Here is a 12,525-nt window from a genome sequence, read left to right on the forward strand (position 1 = left end):
ATATTTATTTCATTATAAAAAGGTGTATGGCATCCATTGTACTGTATCTTTTTAATTTTGTGGTGATCTGTAATTGATCTTTATTGAGTACCTTTATATAAAGAATAAAATTATTATATAGGTATATATTAAAAGGTTGAAAACCACTGTGTTAGTTATTTCTTCTGGCCTAGAGGTACTGTGAAAAAATTACTGGACATTAAGGGCGCCGTGAACCGAGAAAGTTTGGGAACCGGTGTAGCTTGAAATCAGTTTTTGCAGACCACCTGCTAGACAATCCATTCACCAAACCGAACCTATTGGTAACTCTAGGAGTCATCTGGATCTGCTAATATATAATCTCACTGCCTTTACTCTGCCAGCTAGTGAACTCTAAGGAGTCCTGGTAGTGTGTATATGGGAGATGTATCAAGGCCACATTATATCAAGGAGCTGGGTATATTCATGCTGTGTTTGCATGCCATATCCCAAAATTTTATTAATCCATACATGTCCTTCCCTCCTACTCTTAACTTACACTGATGAGCCGAAACATTATGACCACCTACTTAATATGATGTTGGTCCTCTGCGTGCAGCCAAAACAGCTCATATCCAGCGAGTCATGGATGCTACAAGATTTCTAAATGTGCCTTGTGGTATCTGGTACCAACACATAACCAGCAGATCCTTTAACTCCTGTAAGGTCCGTGGTTGCGACCCCGCAGATTGGAGTTGCTGTTCGAACACAAACCACAGAGCCGACCGGGCTAGCCGGGTGGGTAAAGTGCCTACCTAGCAACCCAAAGGTTGCGGGTTCGATTCCCGCCTCGGGCTTGGATCAAAGTACTGCAAAAACCTTGGGAGGTGCATTATGGCTACAGAAGCCTATGTGCCAACAACTACCAAAAAAAAAAAAAAAACCACAGATGCTTGATGGGATTGATGTCTGGGGAATTTGGAGGCCAGGGCAATACCTGGAAGTCTTCTTCATGTTCCGTGAACCAGCCTCGAACAATCTGGGCAGTGTGGCATAATGCATTATCCTGCTGAAAGGCAGCACTGACAGAGGGGAAGACTGTTGCCACGAAAGGGTACCTGGTCAGCAATGATGTTTAGGTAGGCAGTAGACATCAGAGTGCCTGGCACATGGATGACTGGACCGAGGGTATCCCAGCAGAACATCGCCCAAAGCATGACACCACTGCCACCAGCTTGTTTTTGCCCCATGGTGCATCCAAGCACCATCACTTCCCCAGGTAAACGACGCACACGTACTCAGCCATTCACACGTTGCAACAGGAAACGTGATTCATCAGACCAGACGACCTGCTTCCAATCACTCAAAATCCAGTTTCGATGCTCTATTGCCGGTGAACTGCGGTTAGCATGGGCACTCAGAGCAGCCTACGGCTCCCCACCCCATTTTCAGTAGGGTTCGGTGTACTGTGTGTTGTGACATATTACTCCCATCGCCAGCATTCCAATTACCAGCAGGTTGCGCCGCAGTTGCCCTCATGTTACCATGTATTATCCTGGAGAGCCTTAGCTTCACTTGAGCATTGATGAGCTGTGGTTGCTCAACACCTCGGCGGTGGTTCGTGGGTTCCCCCTCCTCTGGCCACTTTCGGTAGGTACTAACCACGGCCGACTGTGAGCACCTCACCAGCCGTGCCGTTTTGATTATGCTCTGACCCAGTCATCTTGCCATTACAATTTGGCCTTTGCCAAACTCGCTTGAGTCCTCTGCCTTTCCCATCTGAAAAACAAGAGTAACACTGATTAACGGTGCTCAGTATCAGGTGTTTTTTATACCATGTCCCAACCCTCGCCATGCCTTAATTCACCTGCAGTTGCTTCGATTTGCATAGCAACTTGCTGGTCATAATGTTTTGGCTCATCGATGTATTTTCTCACTGTATCATGAATAGCCAAACAAATAGAACAAACTTATCTGAAAAAAGATCTAAACCACCCCAAAAATTTATTTCCATATTCATTTTATAAAATAAATATATATACAGTAAACCCCCGCTATTCGCGGTATCTGTTTTCGCGTATTCGCGATCGCCGATTTAATATAAAATGAAACCTAAAAAAATGTGAATTTTAAAGTGCCGTGAATATTTTCCGCCATAAAAAAAACATGGGCGTAGCTAAAATTATCTTTCCCGGTCAAAACAGCGCTCAGTGGGTGGGGGGAGAGGGGTGACAAAACTGCGAGCGTGGATGTTTCTTGCTAATCCTTGTTCAGTATGTGTTATGCATTGTCATGGAAGTTTTCGTCGTTTGCTTTTAATTTATATGCTTATAAATTGAATAAATTTATCAATTTATAAATTGATATGCTTACAAAAATTATAAATCTACCGTTCTGCAGTTTAAAACAGACTTTTTCGAGTGTGTTAACCGAAGAAAGTGACTTTATTGTGGACAAGTTCTTGCTAACCCCTACAAAATTATGGCTACGAATAACGAGAGAAATGTGAAAATATCAAAGAAGGTGATGATGGCATTAGCGAATAAAATTTCTAATGGTGAAAGTGTCTCCTCAGTGGTAAAACATTATAAAATCAAGAGTCAACGGTACGATCAATCAAAAAATCGGAAGGAAAAATCCGCCGTAGTGTCCGTGAAAATGCGCTATTTGCTTCAAAAATTCTCTCTGTAACTCGTGATGTTAAATTAGAAAAAATGGAAAAAGCTTTAAATCTGTGGATAGAAGACCGAACTCTAAATAAAATTCCGTTAAGTTCACTCATCATTCGTGAAAAGGCAAAACTCCTTTATCAACACTTTAGCGAAACTGGTGATAGCACTGGCGGGATAAGTTTTTTTTTGCTAGCAAAGGCGCTGGTTTGAAAGATTTGTTTGAAATTTCTAATAAATATTACATTTAATATTAAATTGTTTCTTATTTTCATTTTGATGCCATATGCTTGCATTTCACTATGTACTGTCTATGTACATAGTCATATTATGAAGGTACATATAATACATATAGACAAAATTTTAGACTAGTTTTTCTTATATATTTCATACTTTGGAACGGAACCCCTTTATTACTATGGGAGCCATAACTCAGTATTCGCGTTTTCGGTATTCGCGACATTTCTCAGGAACGTAACCCCCGCTATTCGCGGGGGTTTACTGTAGTCTGATTTCCAATCACAGTGATGTGCATTTCCACCTACAACCTGTTAAGCCCCACTTTTTCTGATAGCTGAGACTGTCAGAAAAAGTAAGCGGACCTTGGCAGAGCGTAGGTTCATTAAATTACAGCTGAGACCATATATTTTTATTTTATGAAATGAATGAGTAAGTTTTTGGGAGGTTTAGATCTTTTTGCAGATAAGTTTGTTCTTGTTTTTTGACTATTCATTATGCATTGTGATCTCCTCTGGCTTAAAATCACTGCTCATTCTGTCAAATTTATATGTTGCCTCTGTCTGTCGCTCTACCAACTCCACTAATCAGTTGGAACTCTTTTGACCTCCTTTCTTTGAAACTTGACCTTTTCCAATCTAGCTTTCCTATCAGTGAAGCAATTTCCCACAGTGATTTTAATGTTTGAAACTCTGACGGGCTTCAGTTTTTTTTTAGTTACATAGAACTAGCTGGTTGAGATGTTGACACTTTGCAATTACTGATGACATCACATAGCTTGTTCATTTACCTACCAGAATATTCCAAACAATGATAACCACACCCCAACATCCTTGATGTTTTTCTCACCAGCAACCTTTCAAAGCATGCGACTAATGTTAGTGGTTCTGTAACAACTTGGTGATGGTCTCTTTTCTGGTGGAGCATCCCTTCTCTCTCTCTCTCTCTCTCTCTCTCTCTCTCTCATAGTTAGTCTCATGTCATTTGGCATTACAAGAATGCAGAATAGATGATCTGCCTTATTTTTATTCTTGTTTTCCTTGGTTGGATTATTATTTTAAATCTTCCAATTTTAATATTTTCTCTGATCATATCAGTGAAATTATTATTATAGGAATAAAATCCTTTACTTTGCATTGCACCCTAAAACTCATCCTTTATCTAAACCTTAGTTTTTCAGTAAGTGCGATAAGGTTGTTCGAGATAAGAATATTATATATTAATTGGCTTGTATTCAAATCTCCAGCTTCATTTTCTGCTTACAGTAAAGCTTGCAACAGTTACAAAACAATTATTAATCAATCCAAACTCAGTTTTGCAAAGGCTATGAGCAAGAAGCTTGATTTTTGTCCAAGTGGAAGTTGAGCCTTCTAGCCTTTTGCTAAAGCTAATGGCCACAACCTTTGTCTACCTGTACTTCTTCCTCTTACAACCAGATCAGTGTTGAATCCAGGGGTGTTGAATTCCGGGGGTGAGTTTCATCCCTGGTGGAATAATATCTCCCCCCCCTGGCAAAAATAGTAATTTTTATTTTTCTTCACATTTTTTGTTTAATTTTAATTGAAATTTTCTTCTTACTGTGCTCTTTAATGGCCATATTATCAGGTTTACATGTTTAATTAGAAAACACAAATTCAATAAATTTAGGTCAAATAAACACAACACAAAAATTCACATCGACTAAGTGTGGTACTCGTTAGGTGGTGCACAGTAAAATAAATCGCTAAAATTCAAAAGACACAAGAATTTCAAAATAATTAAATTGGCAATATTTCTAGCTGCACAAATTGCAGCTAGAAAGCCACTATTTCAAGTGTCAGCATTTTGGTTTTTATGGTTCCCTTTATTTTCACACACAACATCTTTTGATAGTGTTTCACACAAATAGTGTTTCGCACATCTACTTGCATCTAATTCATTGTTTATATATCTTAAACAAGAGAACAACTGGATTGCAGGCCATGAATAGGTTCGCCTGAATTCCATTTCTCAGTGATGTTCCTCATTGGTTTCTCAGAATATTGAAATTAGACAGTGTTCCGCAGCTTTCAGTGAAGGGCTAAACGATGTCTAGGCAGAGAGAGAGGAGTCTACCGCAGCCACAATTTGAATCATTGGCAGTTTCACTTTATGGTTTTCACGTTCCTTTTATTTGTTTTTTTCACAGCAAGGGTCGTCTTGTGGCTAATTCTTCCTTTGTATATTGCAAACAAGATGGTTTGGTCGCATCCTATAAGCAACACATTTTATAATTTTTTTTATATGTGTATCTGTACTGTAATATTGCAAGATTGCATGAAGATAAGCATAGAAGGCCCGAATGAGTTATCAGAAAAATTAATAAATGAAGTGATTGATTTTCTTTGTTCTTCAAAGAAAAAGCAAAGAAGAATCAGATTATTATAATATCTGCTTGTTTGATTATAATTTGATTTTTTTGCAAATTTTAATCAGTGATTTTCATATTATTAAACTGTGATGTTTATTATTAAACAGGAGCCTCTGTAGCCACCTGGCTACGGAAGTGCCAGGTGGGCAGGAGCAGCAGTGCGTAGCACATGCTTCTTGATTAGACCGGGGTTCGAGCCCGTGACCACCAAATATATAGGATGCGGAAAGGTCAGGGAATGACCACGGCATATCCCCATAGCAATATGGCCTTAGTTGCTAATGCTCCTAAAAGCTAAATAACAAACAAACAATAAACTGTGATTATTGTCAGTAATGTGGTTTTTGTGAACTGACTACTAGTATTTAGATGTTAAATAATAAATATTTCCTTTTGATATCTCATATTCTCTTATTATAACATTCATAAATATACATATATGTTATCTTATCTACTGTGTTTAATAACATATACATATGTTGTATATGTTATGAAATACAGTAGAGCATCAGTTATCCGGAATAAATGTCAGACCTATTCCGGATAGCCAAATTTTCCAGATAATTTTTCTGGTAAGATTAAATAAATTTAATCTATCTTACCTTATGATTAAATTAAATAAGATTAATTAAATAAAAAAAAATATATATATGTATATATATATATATATATATAAGCCAATCTCGAAAAACAGAAACATCCATTCAGGCATTTTTATACAAAACAGGAAAATTAGAAAGATTTTTAAATGCTCTGATTTTATCGACTTACCAATAATGAGCACGGATAATCGGTACATCTCAGTGGTATTTGCACACATAGCAATTCTTGTTGAGTGTACTTTGTACTCCACTGCCCGCCAAGTCTCATTTAGCTTTCTTCCAAATCTTAAAGAACCCCTGACACTCTACCACATCATAGGTAACGGTGCTAATCTGCTGGAATTTTTCCACTTTATTAAACAAATAAAATTATATTGCCATTTTTGACTGATGTCATAACAGTCACTGTGCATGTGTTGTAACGTTCATAACATTGATTAGTGCAATATAGCCTAAGTCACCCTTGCACCAAAAAAACAACAACAACAACAACTTCCATGGGCTCTGTTCTTCAAATTGGCTTCTGTGGGCTTCCAAACATGTGCTGCAACCAGTCAGCGTCTATTCACTGTCCAACTACAGACTCATAGAATAAACTTTTTCCCTTTCTTATTTATCTCGTCTACTTCTGTTTGGAACAACCTTCTTCTATATGTATTTCCCAAAAATTATAATCTAGAGAAAGTCAAGTCTAATATTAATAAATATCTTCTGTTTACTCGACCTTTAACCAATACATGGTACTAATAGCTTCTGATACTTTTCATGTTTGTGTTTTCTTTAAAAAAAAAAAAAAAAAAAAAAAAAAAAAAAAAGAGACTGCCATTTAGTTTTTAATAGCAAAATTATCTTTTTGGTGATAGTTTTCAGTTTAAACAGTATTAAATCATCTCATAAGTAATGATATAGTTTTTAAAGTGTACATAAGCCCAAGCAATGTCACTGGAGAGGACCAGAGCATCCCCCAGACAGAAAGATTTAAAAAAAAAAAAATTCAAAAAAGAAAATAAATAGCATTTTAAAAAATAAAATTCCTATTTTTTTGTGATTAGTAATTTTTATGTGATTCAAGAAGCAATATATTTATTTTATTTATTTATTTTTTTTCAGTCACACAAATTTCAAGAATTTATTGATTATATAAAAGTAAGTTTTATCCTTTAATTAATGTTGTACAAAGTACTACTACAAAATATTGATTCTTCCTTATATAAGCAATGCATGTTCTAATTCATTTTTACTGATATTATACATTAAATTTAAGAATCAAATTAGTTATTATTTTTTGCATATTGATTAATGTCATTAAAAGCATTTCTACAATGCAGCAGTTGAATTCTTTTTTTACATTTTGATATTTCTAAATGATTTTTCAAATCATTTAGAAATATCAAGTTTGAAAAATCAAATTTGTAATGCCAAATTTGAAAAATCATTTAGAAATATCAAGAAATTTCCATCTGGATTAAGAAAAAAAATCCTGATTGTAATTTAGCTTTTGTTTTGATAAATAGCAAGAATATTGCAATATCCTTGGATTGTCATACTGGCAATTATCAGAATAATGAAAAGTGAGTAGTTGCAAACTAGATTATTAACTCATTGGCAGTCATACTCCATTTTGTATTGTTAGTGGCATATCTAAGGATCAAGCAATATCCCCAGTGTCCTTTCAATATTTTTTAAATTTTTTTATTGCATATGCCATTTGTGAGTACTTTTCATTAATGTTTTCTTCCACTGAGTAGTACATACATGATATCATATACAGGTAGTTCCTGACTTTGTGAGTTAATTCGTTCCTAGCACATGGTAAAGCAAAAACTCGTAAATCTAGTTCTTTTATTATGTTCCTCTCTTTAAAAAATCCTTTTGTTTAATAGTAGCTCTTGTATCAAAAGTACTGGTAGAGAGCAAGAAAGGAAAGTAACTTTTCTTTATTTGTCATATTTAATAGACTAACTACTAATTTCGCTGGTCACTCCAGGCACTGCTCCTGCCTCCCCGTGGCAGGGCCAGTAACCTTGGCAGAAACGTTCATCTGCCAGGGGCTAAAAGGAGCCAATATGGAACTCAATATGTTTCCGTCTTTAGAACCCACAAGTTGTCTGGCAGAGACAGAAAATGAGCATGACTTGTCTCAACCAAAGAGGTTAAAAACCATTTCCTCTACAACTGAGTTTCCTGCATTCTTAATAATGCACTCATTATCAGACAGCCTCTTAGTAAGCTATCCTCCTTTCTAATCCAAAAACACTTGGAAAGTATTGGAGGGTCTCCCAAGATAGTTAAGAGACTGCAATCAGGGGACATACTTGTAGAAACTGTCAACCGCAGACATTCTGAAAAACTTACAAATGACAAACTTTGCTAAAATTCCAGTGAAGGTAACTCCCCATGCAACCCTAAATACATCTAAGGGTGTTATATCTAGTTGGGACCTTTTCAATGTGACAGAGGAAGAAATTAAAGAGCTTCAGGAACAAAACGTAATTGCTGTCAAACGAATTATGACTAAAAGGGACAATATACTTACACCCACCAGAAATATCATTCTCACTTTTAACTGTCCAAATCTACCCTCATCAGTAAAAGCAGGATATCTACTTTGTCGCATTCGTCCTTATATTCCTAATCCGTTGAGATGTTATAAATGCCAAAAGTATGACCACTCTCAAACAGCATGCAGAGGGAACCCAGCTTGTCCCAACTGTGAATCCTCCAATCACAGTCAAAATGATTGTTCAGCGAAAGAAATTATCTGTCCAAACTGCAAAGGTAACCATCCTGCTTACTCTAAAACATGTGAGAGGTGGAAAATGGAGAAAAACATTGTAAAATATAAAGTTGAAAACAAAGTTAGTTATCAGGAAGCAAGAAAATTAATTGCACCCAGTATACCTAACTGTACCTATGCCAGTATTGCAAAAAAAAATCAGACAATAGCCACGCAAACTGATTTACCGTTCCATCTAACATGTTAATCTCCAACTGGGCTCAAGCTGTCCTCTCTCAGCAAGAGTCCAATACCCTGAAACACTCAGATCAAGCAAGTAATACGCCTCTTACGATACCAGCGAAATCTTCTCCTCTGCCAGTGATTGCTACTACTTCAAATAATCATAGTTCGACTTCGAAAAAGATTGTTCAGGACACATCGATGGATGCAGAGAACGCATCAAAACAGGAAGATCCAATTTTGGAAATATTTGCAGAAGAAGATATGGACACTGGTTGCCCTACCTTTCCAAAAAGAGACAAACCGAAGCAGCCTTAACGCCATAAGGCAGCCACTCCAGGTACAGCTTCTTCTATTTCAAGTAACGACTAATTTTTTGCAGAGGCAAAAAATTATAGGGGCTTTCATTGCAACATTGACGACTTCACTAACTTCACTAACTGCTACTCTCCAATTGGTCTCTGTCTACAGGAAACCTATTTAACTCCTCAAATTTCCATTTCCTTAAGAAACTACTCAATCTATTGAAGAGATCGGAATACTTCCAATTCTGCTCGTAGTGGTGTAGCTATTTTAATTAACTCAAAGATTCCGCCTAGGCAAATTACTCTCCAAACCCAAATTGAAGCCGTTTCTCTGCGTCTGATTACTCAGATTGCATTAACACTAGTCTCAATCTATCTCCCCACAAATCATACGTATTCTTATAATAGGCACCTCTGTAGCCAGGTGAGCAGGAGCAGCAGTGCATAGCACACGCTTCTTGATTAGACTGGGGTTCGAGCCCGTGACCACCAAATAGGGATGGTGGTCACGGGCGATGCGAAAAGGTCAGTGAATGACCACCGCATATCCCCAGAGCAATATGGCCTTAGTTGCTAATGCTCCTAAAAACCAAAATAACAAACAAGATACGGAGTATTCTTATAATGATCTTGAAGAACTTTTAAGACAACTACCCTACCCTGTCTGCTTGCTAGGGGATTTTAATACCACCACCGTTTATGGGGATCATCTAAATTAGACAAATGCGGCCGACTGATCGAAACTTTATTGGAAAAACAAAACCACACTCTTCTTGATAGTGGCTCTCACACCCATACACAGTTACCTACTGGACAGACATCTGCAATTGACCTATCGATTTGCTCCCTGATACTGTTTTCAGTCATGCAATGGTCCATTCTGGATGATCCCATGGGCAGCAATCATTTTCCAATTGTTTGTAATCTGATGACTACACAACCACCATTAGACCAACCCTGCAGGAAATGAAAATTCTCTAAAACCAGTTGGGACACATTTCAATCAGCAATCACTCTTGACAAAAAAACTATTCAATTACAGCCCATAGATGAAGTTACTAATTATATTACATCCTGTCTTTTAGTTGCAGCTAAGTACTCAATTCCCTTAATAAATCCCCCATCCCAACGGCATTTCAACTACTGGTGGAACGAAGAGTGCACAAAGGCAAAGAAGGAAAAAAATAAAGCATTTAATTTAATTTATTCTGTCAATCTCCAACCATAGCTAATCTAATTAGCTACAAGAAGCTAAGGGCAAAAGCACATTACATTCAAAGCAAGCCAAGAAAGAATCTTGGACTCGGTTCGCTTCTACTACTATCAATAGAAACACTGACTCCAGACTAATATGGAAGAAAATTAGGCAGATTTCTCTGAAGTTTCCAACTATCCCTTCCCCAATTCTTTCCTGCAATGGGCAAGAACTCTCTGCTCCTGTAGATATAGGCAATGCCCTGAGAAAAACTTTTGCTCAGGTCTCAGCTGCATCAAACTACGCTCCGAAATTCCATAAAATTAAGGCTGCCACTGAACAGAGACCTATCAACTTTCGAGCCTCACTATCACTGCCAATATAATCAGCCTCTTCAATATTGTGAACTTTTACAGACCATCAGAAGAACACGAAACAGTGCCGCTGGGCCAGATGGCATATATTATGTCGTGCTACAGCATCTTGAAGACAAAAACCTACAACTGCTGCTAGTCTTTTTTAACTAGATCTTCCTGAAAAATATTTATCCCACCTCTTGGCACCATGCTACAGTTTTGGCCTTTTTAAAACCTGGAAAAGATCCCTCCACTCCTAATAGTTACAGGCCAATCTCTCTGTCAAGTTGCCTTGGTAAAATTCTTGAAAAAATGATCTACGGTTGACTCATTTGGATCATTGAAATTCAACATCTACTGAGTAATTGTCAACATGGCTTTCACCAAAACAGGTCCTCCCATGATCAAGGCTGAATCTGAAATTCGCAATGCCTTTGTTAAAAACGAACACCTTGTTATGGTCTCCATAGATATGGAGAAGGCATTCAATACTACCTGAAGGTATGGCATTCTCAGTGACCTTCATACCCTTGGTCTGCGAGGCAACCTGCCCATATTTATTAAAAAACTTTCTTAAGAGCTGATCTTTCCAGGTGCGATATCAAAATTCCCTTTCTGCTACATTCTTGCAGGAAGGAGTACCGCAAGGACCAGTATTGAGTGCAACCCTGTTTGCCCTTAGAATTGATTCCATTACAAAAGAACTCCCAAATACTGTAGAGGTGTACCTTTATGCTGATGATCTCTCTATTTCTTGCCATTCTCAGAACATGAGATCTATCCAAAGGCAATTGCAGATGTCCCTCAAAGTACAAAAGTGAGCTGAGCTCAGTGGATATCGTCTTTCCCAATAGAAAACAGTTGCGATCCACTTTTGCAGTCAACGCAAATTGCATACAGATCCTGAGCTGCAGATTTCATTTCAAATTCTACCATTCCAATTGCCAGCAATATCAGATTCTTGAGACTAATCCTGGACAGTAAGCTAAACTTCTTTGAGCATGTTAAATTAATACGTACTACCTGTCTTAAAAAGATCAACATGCTAAGAGCTTTATCTGCCTTGTTCTTGGGGAGCAGATCGTACAACTTTGCTGCTCTTATATAGAGCACTGATTAGATCCCGTTTAGATTATGGTGCTCCAGTTTATGATTCTTCTTGAAGGAGTGTGCTACGCTGGCTAGATCCTATTCAACATAATGCACTGCGAATTGCAATTGGTGCATATAGGACATCTCCAACTCAGAGTCTATACATTGAAGCTCATGAGCCCCCTCTGCATCTCCACAGAAAAGTGCTATTACTTAAATATGCAGCTAAAATACAGACTTGCTTTTCGCATTCTATTCAGCCATACCTTTTTAATCAACCACTACTCAATTTCTACAGAAATAAACCAAGTAAAATACGACCAGCTGGCCTATGGCTCCTTGAAACATCACAGAATTGGAATGTTCCTCTCCACAATAGGCAACAGATAAAGAATTACTCTCATCCACTATGGACCCCCTTTCCTCAACTGACTTGTGATACTTATTTTCTTCAATGGGGAAAGAATTGTCTACTGGCACTGACTGTGCAACGACTCCATGCTAGCCATATTCAAAGCTGTGCTGACTTCTTACCGGTATATACAGATGGTTCCAAATCTCTTTCAACTGTTGGAGCAGCAGCAGTGTTTCCTCTGCTATCATATCAGCTTCTCTTCCACCTGGATACAACAACTTTTCAGCAGAACTATATGCAATACAATTAGCCCTAGAAAATTTAACTCTTCACCCATCCGCAAAATATTTAGTTTATACCGACTCTCTTAGCTCAATTAGAGCAATTCAGAACCCCTCTCATAAGGAT

At 37.6% G+C, this 12,525-nt stretch overlaps 1 protein-coding gene across 1 annotated transcript in view; it reads left to right on the forward strand.

The window, feature by feature from the left end:
- Positions 1–12,525, forward strand: part of LOC150089592 (DDRGK domain-containing protein 1-like) — a 76,598-nt gene that overhangs the window by 36,001 nt on the left and 28,072 nt on the right. The window contains exon 6 of the mRNA XM_090368682.1: positions 6,966–7,001. Coding sequence (XP_090224808.1) covers positions 6,966–7,001 — 36 coding nt within the window. The remainder of the gene's footprint in view (positions 1–6,965; positions 7,002–12,525) is intronic.

The sequence above is a fragment of the Mastigoproctus giganteus genome, chromosome 2 (genome assembly GCF_048544385.1).
Source record: "Mastigoproctus giganteus isolate SK-2022 chromosome 2, ASM4854438v1, whole genome shotgun sequence".
NCBI classification, from domain to species: Eukaryota; Metazoa; Arthropoda; class Arachnida; order Uropygi; family Thelyphonidae; genus Mastigoproctus; species Mastigoproctus giganteus.